General features: G+C 44.0%; 1 protein-coding gene across 1 annotated transcript in view; it reads left to right on the top strand.

Annotated features, from left to right (window-relative positions):
- The window catches only part of LOC108874498 (titin-like), a 169,092-nt gene that overhangs the window by 21,629 nt on the left and 132,288 nt on the right, over nucleotides 1–15,175 (top strand). Inside the window, 17 exon segments of the mRNA XM_051068894.1 lie at nucleotides 241–461; nucleotides 463–514; nucleotides 610–873; nucleotides 980–1,240; nucleotides 1,381–1,641; nucleotides 2,090–2,353; nucleotides 2,488–2,748; nucleotides 3,097–3,357; nucleotides 3,922–4,182; nucleotides 4,603–4,744; nucleotides 4,843–5,011; nucleotides 5,255–5,486; nucleotides 5,773–6,057; nucleotides 6,474–6,593; nucleotides 6,810–6,998; nucleotides 10,484–10,534; nucleotides 10,935–14,636. Of these exon segments, the coding sequence (XP_050924851.1) occupies nucleotides 241–461; nucleotides 463–514; nucleotides 610–873; nucleotides 980–1,240; nucleotides 1,381–1,641; nucleotides 2,090–2,353; nucleotides 2,488–2,748; nucleotides 3,097–3,357; nucleotides 3,922–4,182; nucleotides 4,603–4,744; nucleotides 4,843–5,011; nucleotides 5,255–5,486; nucleotides 5,773–6,057; nucleotides 6,474–6,593; nucleotides 6,810–6,998; nucleotides 10,484–10,534; nucleotides 10,935–14,636 (6,996 nt within the window).

Genomic DNA, 15,175 nt, shown 5'->3' with positions numbered 1-15,175 from the left:
AATCTGGCAGTCCATCCATTTCTGACAACTATTGATCAGATTTGTATTAAATTTGTGGTTTGTTTCCTCCATCATACCACAAGCTGTCTCATAATGTAAAGGCTCAGAAAGCTGCTTCATTATGTGGTTCCACCCAACGAGTTAGGGTTCAGTTTCCTTTACTGGGGGCTAAAGAATACAACAGTCTGACTTTTATTCTGGAAGTATCCAGTGCCTAAGGTGCTTCTCTCTGTGTTTCAGTGCGTCCAGTAACCCTGATGCAGCCTTTGACTGATCTGACGGTCTGTGAGGGTGACATTGCTCAGTTGGAGGTCAAGTTCTCCCAGGAGAACGTTGAAGGATCCTGGATGAAGAACGGGCAGCCCGTCACAGCCTCAAACCGTGTCCACATTGTTATCGACAAACAGATCCACAAACTCCTCATTGAAGACACCACCAAGGACGACTTTGGAATGTACTCCTTTTGTTGTTCCTGCTCAGGATATCTCAACTTCTGCCAAGCTGGTCATTCAGAGTGAGTCACCTCAGATGAATGTTGTTTTTTTTTTTTTTTAAAGAATTCAATATTTCCAAAGTAAAACGTTACAAACACTTGAATTTGCATTGCAGCTATTGGTGTGCTGATCCCACTGAAGGACACAAGTGCCATTGAGGGCACCAAGGCTGTTCTGGAGGCCAAGATCTCCGCTCAGGACATCAGCTCGGTCAAATGGTACCACAATGACCAACTGCTGACACCCAGCGACCGAATCCAGATGGTGGCAAAGGGAGCCAAGCAGCGTCTGGTCTTCAACAGGACCTATGCCTCAGATGAGGGACAGTACAAACTGATTGTTGGCCGAGCTGATACCAGCTGCAGATTTACTGTTCAGCGTAAGTTACACATGAAAGGACTGAGTGAGGTCTGAATCAGTGTGAACATTAAGGATGAGAAGCTGATCATTAGCTAACCAATTTAACTCTTGTTCCATCTCAACAGCTGTCCAGATCGTGACCCCAATGAAGGATAAGGAGTGCTCTGAGTCTGAGAATGTCACCTTCGAGGTCGAGGTTTCTCACACTGGCATCGATGCTTTCTGGACCTTCAAAAGGCAGCCGCTCAAAGCTGGTGCCAAATACAAGATGGAGTCCAAGAACAAGCGCCATACCCTGACAGTCATGAATGCAATGAAGGATGAGGAGGGCGAGTACTTGTTCGCAGCTGGTGAGAAGATGTGCAGTGCTTCTCTCACCGTAACAGGTACGCTGGGTTACATTTTTAAAATTATGTTTTAAAAAGATTTTTCAGCAAAATCAGTGCTGCTTTATATTCCAATATCTTGTATCTGACTGTATAACTGAACTAAGCATTAACTGAAAGGATCTATCTCCTGTCACCAGGTGGTGCTATCAAGAAGCCTCTGCGTGATTTGGTGGTGGCTGACTCTCAGACCGCCGTGCTGGAATGTGAAGTAGCCAACCCATCTGCAGAGGGCAAATGGCTGAAAGACGGCCAGTCTGTCGACTTTAACGAGAACGTGGTGAGCGAGGTGGACGGCACTGTCAGACGCCTTGTCATCATTATCACCAAAGCCACAGACATCGGAGAGTACACCTATCAGGTCGCCACCTCCAAGACATCAGCTACCCTGAAAGTTGAGGGTAGGTCCAGGTTTTATGAAAGAAACAGATGCACAGCACATATCCTGTTTGAATCCCTTATAAAGAAAACACTGATTGCAGATATTTGTGTCAGGGGGTATTTACATTGAATTTTGTATACATAAAAGTATCAAATTATATATAAATTAAGTTATGACAGTTTGATGTACAGTGAATCTTATCTTTTGAGTGTATATCAAAAGGGAGAAGAAATTCACTTAATCAATTTCTGTTCTTGTTTGTTTTTCTGGATTTTGCATCGTAAAAAGCTAAATCTTTCTAAATGTTTGAGTATTTCTTCAAGAGATTTATCTTTGTCAGATTTGGTTTGCTGGTACATATCCATCCATAGCAATGGCTATTTACGACCAGCAGGTTGACAGCAACTGATCAAAGGCACCCACTAATATACAAAACCCTGGATTAACGATGATGTTTGCATCCACAGCTGTGAAGGTGAAGAAGACCCTGAAGAACCTGAATGTGGTCCAGACTCAGAAGGCTGTGTTCAGCCTGGAGCTGACCCATGAAAATGTGAGGGGAGCACAGTGGATCAAGAATGGTGTTGAGATCCAGCCAAGCGATAAATACGAGATCAGTATCGAAGGCACAGTCCACAGCTTAACAATCAAGAACTGCACCACACAGGACGAGTCTGTTTACTCTTTCAAACTGGGAAAACTGTCTGCAAATGCCAGACTTAACGTTGAAAGTAAGCAACAACTGATTTTTAAAAAATGAACAACACAAATTCCAGATGGTTTTATTTATCACAATATAATCTATATAAATCAGAAAGTACAATTACACCATCAATATTTCATCAATATCAATATTTTCCCCTAGCTATCAAGATCCTGAAGAAACCAAAGGACGTGACATCACTTTTGGGCGCAACAGCTGTGTTTGAGGTGGGCATCTCCGAGGACGACATTCCCGTGAAATGGATGTTCAACAACACTGAGCTGAGGCCAAACGAGCACTACAGGATGCTCTCTGAGAAGAAGACCCACAAACTGATTGTCCAGGATGTGGACAACAGCAAAGAAGGAGAGTACACTGCTGTGGTGGGCCACCTGCAGTGCAGCGCTCGCCTCATTGTTGAGTGTAAGTGTTGGCATAGAGCAGCATGATAGCCATCTTTGAAGACCAAGCATGACTAACTTAAATTGTGTTTTGTTGATTGAACAAGATTTCACAAAGTTTTTGCAAAGGGCTTAATACATAGTGGTTTGTATAAAATCTTTAGAAAGTTAGGTAATTGTAGCAAAAAAAAAAAACGTCTACATCTAGATCAAAACCAACTGACCAACTCGCATTTCCTTTGCATAAGTTTAACAGTACAATTTGGATTTTAAGAGTTCGAATGACTTCATTCTTGATTGTGCAGAGAGCCATATGTTTATAATCTGATTAAATATGTTGAGACATTTTGTCTTTATATTTTCGCCTTAGCTCTGCGAGTCACCAGGCCCTTGAAGAATGTGGAGGTCCCAGAGACTCAGGTGGCCACGTTTGAGTGTGAAGTCTCTCATTTCAACGTACCATCCACCTGGCTGAAGGACGGTGTTGAGATTGAGATGAGTGAGAAGTTCAGAATCGTGGTTCAAGGAAAACTCCACCAGCTGAAGATCATGAACACCAGCAGGGACGATTCTGCAGAGTACACCTTCATCTGCGGGAACGACCAAGTCTCTGCAACGCTAACCGTTAACCGTACGTTCTTCCACATTGATGATGTTTCTGATGTTTGACCTTTGTTGACCCTGTCTAGATTTCTAAATATATTTATTCATAAATGAACTGAAAGTTGTTCAAACAACTTTAAGCCAATAATGGATCTGATGGCAATTCACTATGATGCAACAAACCCTTAGAATATCATTAAGCCCTAAACACCCCAATGACTTTAATCTAAATTACGGTTTTTGTGGCAGCCATTTTCATAATTGCTTAATTTGTATAGAAAACACATTTAAAACATGTTACATTCTATTAACATGTCCAAATCTGGAAAGACCTTAAGATTTTCATTAATTGGTCTTTAAATATTTCAAATTAATATGTAAATTGAAATCTTAAATTGTGCTTGAAACTAATGTGTTTATAAGGGCTTTAGCTCCCCAAATTGATGGGAAAATTAAAGGATATCTGGTTGCCATATTAAGCACCTTGATTAGGATAAAGGTAAAGAAGAAAATAGAGGTAATTGTTTTCCATTGATAAATTCAGGCACCTGAAAGTTTTGGTGAACTTACCATCAGTTTTGTTGTTTTCCAGCTATTCTGATCACAACAATGCTGCAGGACCTGAACGCTCAGGAGAAAGACACAGTCACATTTGAAGTGAACATTAACTATGAGGGAATCACATACAAATGGCTGAAGAATGGCGTAGAGATCCGGTCGACGGACAGATGCCAGGCTCGCTGCAAACAACTCACGCACACTCTGAGCATCAGGAACGTTCACTTTGGAGACAGCGCAGAGTACACCTTCATGGCTGGCTCTGCGGTTACTACAGCCAAACTTTATGTTGAGGGTAAGATTCATTTTTTGTATCTAAGTTTTTCTTTTTCACTCTGTCTTTTGTCTCCACCAAAGGTTTTCCAAATTACATCTGGAACCTCCAAATGAGCACCACAATCTCTTTGAACCCCAGAACCTCCCTAATGACCACGGGAACCACCTAGAATAGAACTTTCTAAAGACTTCCAGAATCTTCCTAGTGACCACCAAAATCTTCTAAAGGATCGCTAGAACCTTTTGAAGGACAACCAGAACATTCCCAGTGACCACTTGTCCTTCCTAAAGAATCTGTGGAACCAATGACACTAGAACCACTTAGAGCCCTAGAGCCTCTGAAAAGACATCTAGGATCTCCCCAGTGACCTCTGAGAACTTTCCCAGTGAGGTTTAAGTGGATTTATCAGTGTCCCTGTGTTTTCTTTTTCTGCTGCAGCTCGTGTGGTTGAATTCACCAAACACCTGAAGGACTTGAAGATCACAGAGAAGAAGAGGGCAACTTTTGAGTGTGAGGTGTCTGAACCAAACATCCAGGTGATGTGGATGAAGGACGGTCAGGAGCTTGAGATGTCCGACAGGTACAGTAGATCACATTCAACCGTTAAAATAACAACTATACCTAAATTATTGAAACTCTCTTAACCACCTCTTATGTTACTTTCTCTGTTTCTTGCAGATATAAGATGACCTCGGATAAATTTGTGCACCGTCTGGTTCTCCCGTCAGTCCGCCTGTCTGATGCTGGAGAATACACTGCTGTTGCCGGATCCAGCATGTCCAAGGGACACCTTGGAGTGGAGGGACGGGATGTCAGAATCTCAGAGCCCTCCAGCAGGGATATCACTGTAAGTTCATGTACTTATCTATGTACACATGCAGTCTGAATTGTTTTGCTGTCATCATTTTACTTTGCATCACTTTTAGGAGATCTGGTAGGACTTGGGATTATTCCTGGGAATCCTCACATGAGTTAAATCTTATTTAGGCCATTTTCCTGTTTCACATGAGATGATTTAGCAAGAACTCCTGGGAAATACTAGAATCTCAATTCCCGGTGTTCAACCCTACCTATTGTCTTGTTTTTGCAGGTCGTTGAGAAGCAAAGAGCAACCTTTGAGTTTGAGGTGAATGAGGATGATGTGGAGGGTCGCTGGATGAGGAACGGGGTGGAGGTCCAGTTCTCAGTCGACGAAAGGTTCAACTATGTCACCATCAGGAAGCTCCACCGCCTCACTATCTCTGAGACCTACAGGAGCGACGCCGGAGAGTACACTTTCTTAGCCGGCAAAAACAGGAGCACCATGAACCTTCATGTCAGATGTAAGAGCTCCAAACTGTATCTGTATGTGTGATGGCTTTCACTTACCAAGATAAAACTCAACACTGTCCTTTAAAGAAATGTGTAAGTGACCAGACCTTTAAGTAATATACACAGGGCTAAGGTGACAACTGGGGCTAGAAATGGAAGCGAAATGGAAGAGATTTACTTACTTTTGTTAAGCAGCTGATGGTGACAAAATTTTTACTTTTTTTTTTCATCCTGTCTTGTATTTAGAGTTGTAGAAAAAGTTAATGTTCGTTCTTCTCTTCTTTTTTCTGTCTTCAGTGCCTGAGCCTCCTGAGATTGTCCGCCACATGCAGCCCCAGACAGCGATATCAGGTAGATCAGTCCGCTTCTCGGTGCAGGTGAGTGGCCTCCCTCAGCCTCAGGTGTCCTGGTACAAGGACTCCCAGGCTCTGTCCACCAGCTACAAGTGCAAGTTCCTCCATGACGGAGATGAGCACACCCTGCTGCTGCTGGAAGTCTTCCCCGAGGACGCCACCGTCTACAGCTGTGAGGCCAAGAACGACTATGGAGAGGCAACAAGCTCCGCCCCTCTCACTGTCGAAGGTATGTTGTCATGGCAAAGAATCAAGATGTTTGAATCTATTCAGTTTTTTTCTGTTAGGCTCTTATTTGGATTGTGATGCTAAAATTGTGTGTGTTTTGCATGGCTTTATAGATTTTATTTCAAAACGGGCAGAGCTGATGTTCATGCAGTTTTAATTTATTCTATAGTTAAGAACCTACCAAATGTTCACAGAACAAAAAAAGACATTCAGTCCATCTTCGAACCTGGCTGTGCAGAAAACAATAAATATAAAATAAATTTTGCAAATATCTTGTCTTCCACTTACTTAATTTAGTCTAAAGAGATGTAAACTTTAACCAGGAAATCATTACTAGCATATAAGTTGACTTGATGAGTAACTTGATTGATTTACAGAACTCTTATTAATTATTGATTTCATTATCCTGTCTTCCAGTTCCTGAGGTGGTCGAAACTGTGGCTCAGGTCTCTCCTCCAGCCCTCATCGCTCCCATCCAGGACGTCCTGGTCACAGAGGGACACCCTGCCCAGTTCCAGTGCACCGTCTCTGGGGAAGGTAGTGACCACTGCTCACCTTCCTCTGGCTGCTATTTTACAGAACTGCAGAGAGTCACAGGCTTTATCTGAACCTCATGAATTCTCCATGTTTACGTTTATCTTGATATTAAAATACAAACAATGAAGTCACAGAATTGAATTTACATTAAAGGTAGTGACAGGTGATAGTGGTCTGTAAGTTCCTGACTGTAAATAATAACCACTGTGTTTCCAGATCTGCAGATTTCGTGGTTCTGTAATGACAGAGAGATCAGACAGTCAGACATCTTCAGGATGTCTCATTATGGTGACACCTGCCAGTTGGAGATTTCCAGAGCTCTCCCTAACCACGAAGGAGAGTACTCATGTGTTGCCACTAATTCGGCAGGAATGGTCACATGTGCTGCCACTTTGAATATCGATGGTGAGTTTTTTAACTGTTCATGTGCCATTGACCTCCAGATAAAACTGTCAGTGTCAGACGTTCACACAGTGCATGTGCCTTTATAGTCAAATTTAGACCTTCTCTTCCAGCATGTTCCTCACCAGGGATACTCTGATTTTTAGCTGTTGGCGATAAGATCCTCTGATACATCCACAAATTGGATGTATCAGAGATTGAATTCTCTATCAGCACTATTAGCTGATAGTATGCTAACAGGTGCAGTAGTTATTGAGAACTAATCCCCAAAGTTTAATACCCATCATGGAGTTGACTGTGGGCTCATACCAGCTGCTACTCAGCCAATCAGAGCATCCCTGTCTATAACTGTTCTGTTCAGTTGTTTCCGGGGCTAGAGTCTCTAAGTTAGAGAGGTATGATGCATCAAAACTTTGAGAGCATGCTTCACACTCACTTTGTCAAAAAAAAAAAGAAGAAGCATCTATTGGCCAAAAAAAGACGCTTTTGCTGAGCCAGTAGAAAACTGCATGGTTCAGCAGGGGGAAGTGGCGAGGTTTCAAGCATGTGTTCATAAAGCTGAAGCCAGAGATCACCTGCTGGGGGTCGCACAAAGATTTCAGTTGGCAGCATTTTGTGAAGTCCTTTGATTAATGGTCAGATTAATGTCACTTTCTCCTGTACCGTCAGCAGTGCTTAGCCTAGCTTAGCACAAGCCTGGACGAAAGTGTTAGCTCTGTCAAACCTGAAGAAAGTTCAAACTCCACTGCAAATTTACTAATTTTCAGCCAAAATTGCCACAAAAACCAGATGAGATCACAGAACACAACCATGTTACTTAGACACAATATAAATAACATAATAAATAACATCTGGATATTCAAAATAATTTCATTTAAATCCCAAACAAACTTAAGTTCCTGATGAGCTAAATGTTCTTAGCTTGGTGAAGAATAAGGCTAACCCAAGCTAGCTGACACTTTAGCTCATTAGCTAACAAGCAACTAAGTAGTGTGTTAAGGAAACATTTCTGCTTGTTAGAAAGTTAAAGACTGGAAGCAGCGGGAAACTGTTATCCTGGTCATTTTAGCCACAATAAACACTTCTGAGAGGTTTTACCTGAACTGTCAAATATGACACTGGGCAACCAGTATCTTTGTGCAACCAGCCTTGGTATTATAACAGTTTAGCTTAGCTCGACCTTCAGAAACTCTTTCATATTCTAATTTTGATAATGTGACAAATAATTAAACTGACTGTAGTGAATTGTTTCTGTGAGCATGCAAGACAACTATACTTTTAAAGAAGTTAGTAGCCCTGGACTGTATCTGTTTTCATCCCCACTGTAAGCACAGGTGATAATCCTACATGTGTCTTTGATGTGATGCATGACGTCTCTTCCTCATTGATGAGTAACTCTTAATAACAGTAGGGAAGTCTTTACTCTGAGACATGAAACCTTATTTCAGGGGAATGCAGCATGGTCAAAACTGAGCTGAACTTTGGAAATCTAGTTTTCCGGGTTCCTCGCACTCGAGCACGGACATAATCCATAGCTTTTTTTATTGTTTGTTTTTAAATTTTGGCTCCAGTCAAGCTTGCATGATTGACAGCGGAAACCAGCCACTGTCCGCTCCCTCGCTGATCCTGATTGATCCTCAACGCTCCACTCCAACTGCACTCTTGGCAAACAAGCTGTGACACAAGTAACCTGAAGAAGTCACCAGAATGATGTGTTGACCTAATTCTCCTACTCTTTCTTACTGCCCAGATGAAAAAGCCTTAGCTAGTGTGTGGAGCACTGGGGCTGAGACTAAGCTAAGTCAGAGGCTGGAGGCTCAGACAGAGAGTTTCAGCTCTCTGTCAAGGGGACAAACAGCCCACAGTGTTGAGTTTGAGACATTCTCTGAGACGTTCTCTGAGAGTTCCTCTGTGTCTTGGAGGACAGTTGAGATTCAAATGGAGAGTGTGAGCTCAGTGGAGATGAGCTCTGAGCGCAGCTTTGACGTCGAACTCTCAGCCAGCCCCAAACTGCTGATGGAAATGAGTGACGTCCGGGTGAAAAATGGCGAGATGGCTGAGTTCAGCTGCTCTTTCGATGGGCAGCCCTTCACCGGGGTGGTATGGGATCATAATGGCCAGAGCTTGGCGGACACAGAGCGGGTGAGAAGCTCTCAGAGTGGGGGGTTGTTGTCCCTGGTCATCCAGGGTGTTGGTGTGGCGGACCAGGGCATGTACCGCTGCACTGCCACCAACCAACATGGCCAGAACAGCTCCTCTGCCCTGCTCACTGTTGAAGGTGGTTAATCTTTCTTTTTTTTCATCAGTTTCCATCCCACCCCTCCACTGCTCCTCCTGCTTCGTCCCCTCCTCATAATTTAATATTTCCTCTTAGCCTGTAACCTGTTAGAGTGTAATAGAATAACAAGCTTTGTAGTCTAGTTTATCCTCTTCCTGCTGTTGCCAGCTTTGCCTCGCTAACCTCATCATCCATCCTACTAACCCCTTTAGTGTTTGGAGTCATAGCCTTATACTCTCTGACCCCTAATTACTCTCCCTAACTTTATTCTCACCCAGCTAAAGAAGCAAATCTCAAAGCAGAAACCCCCATCCCTACCGATTCTGTGCGTAAAGTGTCTCAGGCAGACAGGGAGACCCCTAGAGATCCCCCTGACCAAGACAAACAGGAGGTGGTGGAGAAGCCAGGACCATCGCCTCCATCCTCCCAGAGACCTTACAGCTTCATCAGCCACTTGTATTTCCCTGATGTCATGCCTCATGACGAGCGAGGTCGACGCCTCTCCAGCTGCCCCGAGTTCCTGATCAAACTCCCCCCTGAGCTGCTGATCAGAAACAAAGACAGTGGCTCCTTGTATTGCGTTATGAAGGGGGTTCCCGCTCCGTTTGTCATTTGGCTTTACAACCGGTTGAATTTTGAGGATTCTGTGTCTTACTCTCTGAAACATGACGGCCCCCTGTGCTGTTTAAATGTTTACAATGTGGCATCCGGACAAGGGGGCTCTTACACTTGCAAAAATATCAGCTCAGCCGGGGATGCTGAGTGCAGCACAGTGATGAAAGGTTGGCATCTGCATGCTTTTGGTCCTTCTGCTCGCTCGGGCTTTGTTTGGCCCACCACTCATCCACACTGCTTTCCACCCACACAGCCAGCAGAGGCACACTTCTTCACAGGGCGACACCACTTCTTCAACAAGGTTTTAACCACTGTGTTTAGGAGAGGTCGCTGACCTTTGTGTCCTGCTTTACTGACTAAAACATGGAAAGAAATAACGAGAGAGGGACACTCATATCACTTCCAAAAAGCCAGTGGTGCTGCACACTAAAGACCAACAGAAAGCATGCAAGAATGTCAGTAAAAGACAAAAAAAAAAAAAAAAAAACTATATGGATGCACGACCTGTCACTGATTCTAACAGTCTTGCACCATATGAGACTTAATGTGCAGTTTCTGGAGTGTTTTTAATTTGTAAACGTCTGTGTCTTTACAGTAACTGCAGAGGAGAAGGAACCTGTGATTCAGGTCCAGGAGGAAGTGAAAGGTAAATATTGTTTCATGCTAGCAGGAAATGTTTCTGTTCAGTGGTTTTCTTTATGTTCTGGAGGTAGCACAACCTCAGCCAAGTAAATGTTTTTGTCTTTTGTCTTCAGGTAAGAAATTCATGTTAAATTTGGTGTTTTTTAAAATGTTTTTCTGTACTTTGAAGCTTATATTCTTTACACTTACTTTTTGATTTTGATTTAAAAAAATCTTAACTCAAACTCCGCTTAAGAGATTTTTCCAGGGTTTTTAACCAAATCTAATGGTCTTCATTAGTGGATGGTGTAACTAAATGTGGATATGACTCAACTGTAGATTTAAGTCTCTTTTCAGTGCAGGAGACTGTGTTGTGGTTGCAGACTGTGTCTCACTTTACTTTAAACTGTCATTATTCCACTCAGCCTTCTCTAGCTCAACCATCACAGTGGAAGAGGAAACGCAGGAGTCGTTCTACACTGGCCTAAAGTTACCAGACAAAACCAGAACACTTGAACTCAAGCCAGAGTCTAAGCGCTACTCCAGCACTTTGGAGAAGAAAAAAGAAAAACCGGTTTTCCTCAGCGAACTTTCTCCTGCAGCCGTGACTGTTGGAGAAACTGCCGTGTTTACTGTCAAAGTGTCCGGTTTCCCTAAGCCCACTGTTCAGTGGTTTCACAACGGGCAGACTATAACAAGTTCGTCTGTGTATACTTTCATTCATGAGCGTGATGAGTATAGCTTGGTCATCAATAAAGTCAAAAGGGAGTTTGAAGGAGAGTACTCTTGTACTGTCAGTAATAGATTTGGCCAATCGACTTGCACTTCTTATCTGAATGTTCAGCTGAAGGAGCCAGAGAGAGAGGAAAAAGCTGAGAGGACCAAATTTTTACCAACTGGGAAACCCCCAGAATTCACTAAAACTATAGAGTCTGTTCAGTTGTCCGAGGGAAGTCAGGCTTTCTTCAGGTACGTTGTGACCGGAGATCCTCTCCCTGAGGTTCAGTGGCTCAAAGCTGGCTTCCACATTCAGCCTAGTGGGTTCTGTGTCATTGTGAACAACCCAGATGGATCTGGTTTTATTAACATTAAGAGTGTCAAACAGGAACACAGCGGCATCTACACCTGTAAGGCCTCCAACCAATACGGGGAGGCGTCTTGTACTGCCGAGCTGCTGGTGTTCAGGGAAGAAATTCAGGAGGAGCACACGCTTGTTAAGGAAACTAAAGGTTTGAAGATATCCATGACTGAACAAACCACACAGCTGATGTCACAGCAGGAAAGAACCCGATCTGATCAGATGATTTATACCATTAGCACTGAAGACCGTCAGATCATTCCCAGCGAGGAGGTGGGAACCCTCAGAGAGCTCGATATCTCTGCTGCCACCCTTCATCGAGAGCAGCTTACCCGCCAGGCAGCAGTGCTGCAGTCTCATGAAATACAAGAGAGGGTTTCTTTGGCTCCCACCCATCCACCTCAGGTCTCAGCTGTTCCTATGAAACAGCTTCACATGGCAACTTTCTTATCTTCAGTCCAGGAGAGACAAAAGATCACAGAGCAGCACTCTGAACGGATTCTAAGCCCTGAGGTGGTCGAACTCGAGTTGGCCAAAGAGCAGCCGTCCAAGCTCATGTCAGCTACATCTGAAGAGGTCCTCCCACTCACCACAGTCAGAGCTGAGGCCTTGCTGGACCAAACTCCAGAGCACATGAAGACCTTGACTGAGCCCAGGCAGCTTGTTAGTGGCCACCAAATAGAGTCCACTCTGCCCATCCTTGGTGAAACTTCAGGCATAATCCACAGACCAGAGGAGGAGAGGAGTTTCAGAGTCACAGAGGGGGTTAAGATTTTATACTCGGCTCAGTCTACGGGGCAACTACCAGTCACAGAGAGGCATTCTGAGCCTTTACCAGCTTTAGATGCAGCTACCAAACCCCTCATTGAGAAAGAGCAGTCTAAACCAGTGGTAGCACCAGTGAGCGAAACTAGAGTGGCTTTATCAAAGGAGCAGAAATTTGACATGCACAGACCAGAGCAGGAGAGCATCTCCCCATGCAAAGACATAGTATATAAGTCAGCCATAGCTGCTGAAGAGAAATATGAACTCCAGGCTGAACAGATAGGGAAAGTGCCAGGTATAGCATCATCTGTGTATGTGCAGCCTCAGCGAGAGCGAGACAGACTCATAAATCTGCAGGTTATCAGCGATCAGGATGTTTTACTCTCTGAGGGAAGGTTCAGCAGTGAAAAACCCTCTGCAGAGCAGGCAGAGGCGAGGAAGAGTCCAACTGTGTTGCATTCAGTGACTCAAGAAGAGCAGAGAACTGTGGTTTGTGAGGCAACTTCGGAGTTCACTGCAAAGACTGACACCACATCAGTTGAGCCAAAAAAAGAATTACCACCAACAAAATACCTTCAGTCAATTCATTCTTTATTCGTTTTACCCAAGGAAGGCATACTTACCATCACTGAGCCTGACCAGCAGGTGGCAGCACAGAAACAGGAAAAGGCTAGAAGGCATGCGGCTACCTCAGAAGACAGAAGAGAGATGACAGCAGATTATCATAAAGATCTTGATTTGACGGTGAGTGGGGTTCAGTCGCAGCTTCGAATTGAGCCTAGACCTCCGAACATCCTCACAGTCTCCTCCCAGCCTATGCAGCTGCCGAAGGAGACTCCTTTTATTGCTGACGTGAAGCAGCAGCGAGCGCTAGTCCAGAAGGAGGATTACTGGAATATTATGCACTCTTTGAATGTTACTGACACTCAGACACTTGAGGAGGGTCACACTGTTGGTCTCGAAACTGATGAGAAATTCAGGCCTGAGATGAAAATTGAGCCTAAGATCCCCAAAAAGCCTGTTTTCATAGAAGAGAAGGCAGTTGCCACTGAAAGCTGTACCATCTTAGAAGCCGCTGAGCAGGACTTTGCAGTCCAGATCCAAGAGGGCCAGTCAGTCCGACAGTCAGTATTACTGGAAGAAAAGCAGGTCATTATTGGAGAGCACTCAAGTGAGATACATAAATATAAGGGCTCATCTGTCAGTGTTATGACACAGCCCAAAGGTGTTCTGTTTGTCCATGAGTCTCAGGACACTCAGACTCTACCTAAAGAACTCAACTTTGTCATTCAGGTCCCTAAACTGTCCAGTCTGAATGTACGGCTTCAGCTCAGAGATGCCCTTCAGTCTGCTGTGGCCAGTGACCAGCCAGTGTTACTGGCTGATGTTGTAGGAAAGTTAGAGGCTGTGGAGGTACAGGAGGTGAAGGTTCAGCGAGAGCCCAAACGGGCCACATGTACATATCTTATCACAACACCAGGTGCTCCCATGGAGATCACACTGACTTTTGAGGGTGAATACCCTCAGACAGCTGACCTCAGGTCTGAACTCCAGGTAGCTCTGCATGCTATGGTCTTCCAGGAGCAACAGAGTCTTACATCAGAGCAACCAGGCACCATGCAGATTGACAAACCTCAGAAAGCACACATCAGCTCAGCACCCTCTAAACAGGTATTGTCATCTGTGGTGGACACTGTCGTGGTGGCAGAGAGTGCAGTTGGGTTTCCTCCTGCTGTGTCTCAGTCTGCAGCCATCAAAACCGAAGCCAGGGCATCCTTCCAAAGTGCAACAGTTCAGAGTCAGTCTGAGATCCATGAGTCTAGGCAGGTGAGCAGGACAGTAAGGTCAGAGAGGGATGCCACTACAGTTGGGGCAACCACCACAGTCCCTGTGGGCCAGGTACCTGTTGAACAATGTGTGGACATTTTTGTCCATAGAGAAACCAGGGAGGAGTATCTTTCAGAGGCAATCATGATCAGTGAGTCCTCTGACAGTCTGGTAGATTATCCTGTTGTTGTTGACTCTCTGGAGGATGTTTGCACTGAGGAAAACGGCAAGGCCATTTTTACTGCCACCATAAAGTATGTCACCAAAGTAAACTGGTTTTTCAATGGGCAACTCGTGAAATCTGGCAAAGAGTTCAAGTGTTCTAGAGACCACGATACATACACACTAGTTATCAACAGAGTTGTCAAGGAGAGACATCAAGGAGAGTATGTCTGTGAGGCTGAGAATGAAGCTGGCAAGACTACAACATCTTCAAGACTCACTGTGGTCTCAAGAGGTTTGATGATGGGCAATTCTTTGATATCATCAACTAACTTCACATATTGGTGAATTTCACATTCTGTTGTCTGCAAACCTCAACCATAACTCAAACAACTGTATATAAACTCAGGAGTTGAACGCACACAAAATTCTCTCTGAAAGTTTCTTTGAGTATTTTCCAAGAGAAACTTGGAGGTTTGAGGTTTTCATCAGACAGCAGTAACATCCTCACTTTTCCTCATAGCTCATCCATTCCTCCACAAACATTTTACCTCCATATCCATTCCTCTTTCTTTCCAAGGAATCACCTTTGACTCCACTTCTTTAAACATCCATCATTCCTCACTCCTGCTCTATTTATTTTTGCATGCTTTCTCTCTTTATCACAGAACTCCTGTTCATCACATCTTCAACTTAATACCATTTTCCTCCTCCACAGTCACAACAGGATTAACTTTGTGTTTGTCACTTTCCATCCCAGGTTCACTACATCACCACCTCCAGTAGAAACATTCCTTTTTGCCTCAGTTTCAACTTCTTCTGTTTATTTACTTT

This window comes from Lates calcarifer, unplaced genomic scaffold (assembly GCF_001640805.2).
Source record: "Lates calcarifer isolate ASB-BC8 unplaced genomic scaffold, TLL_Latcal_v3 _unitig_5444_quiver_468, whole genome shotgun sequence".
Lineage (NCBI taxonomy): Eukaryota > Metazoa > Chordata > Actinopteri > Centropomidae > Lates > Lates calcarifer.
Note: the sequence above shows the minus strand (reverse complement) of the source record. Positions and strands in the feature narration are given on the sequence as shown.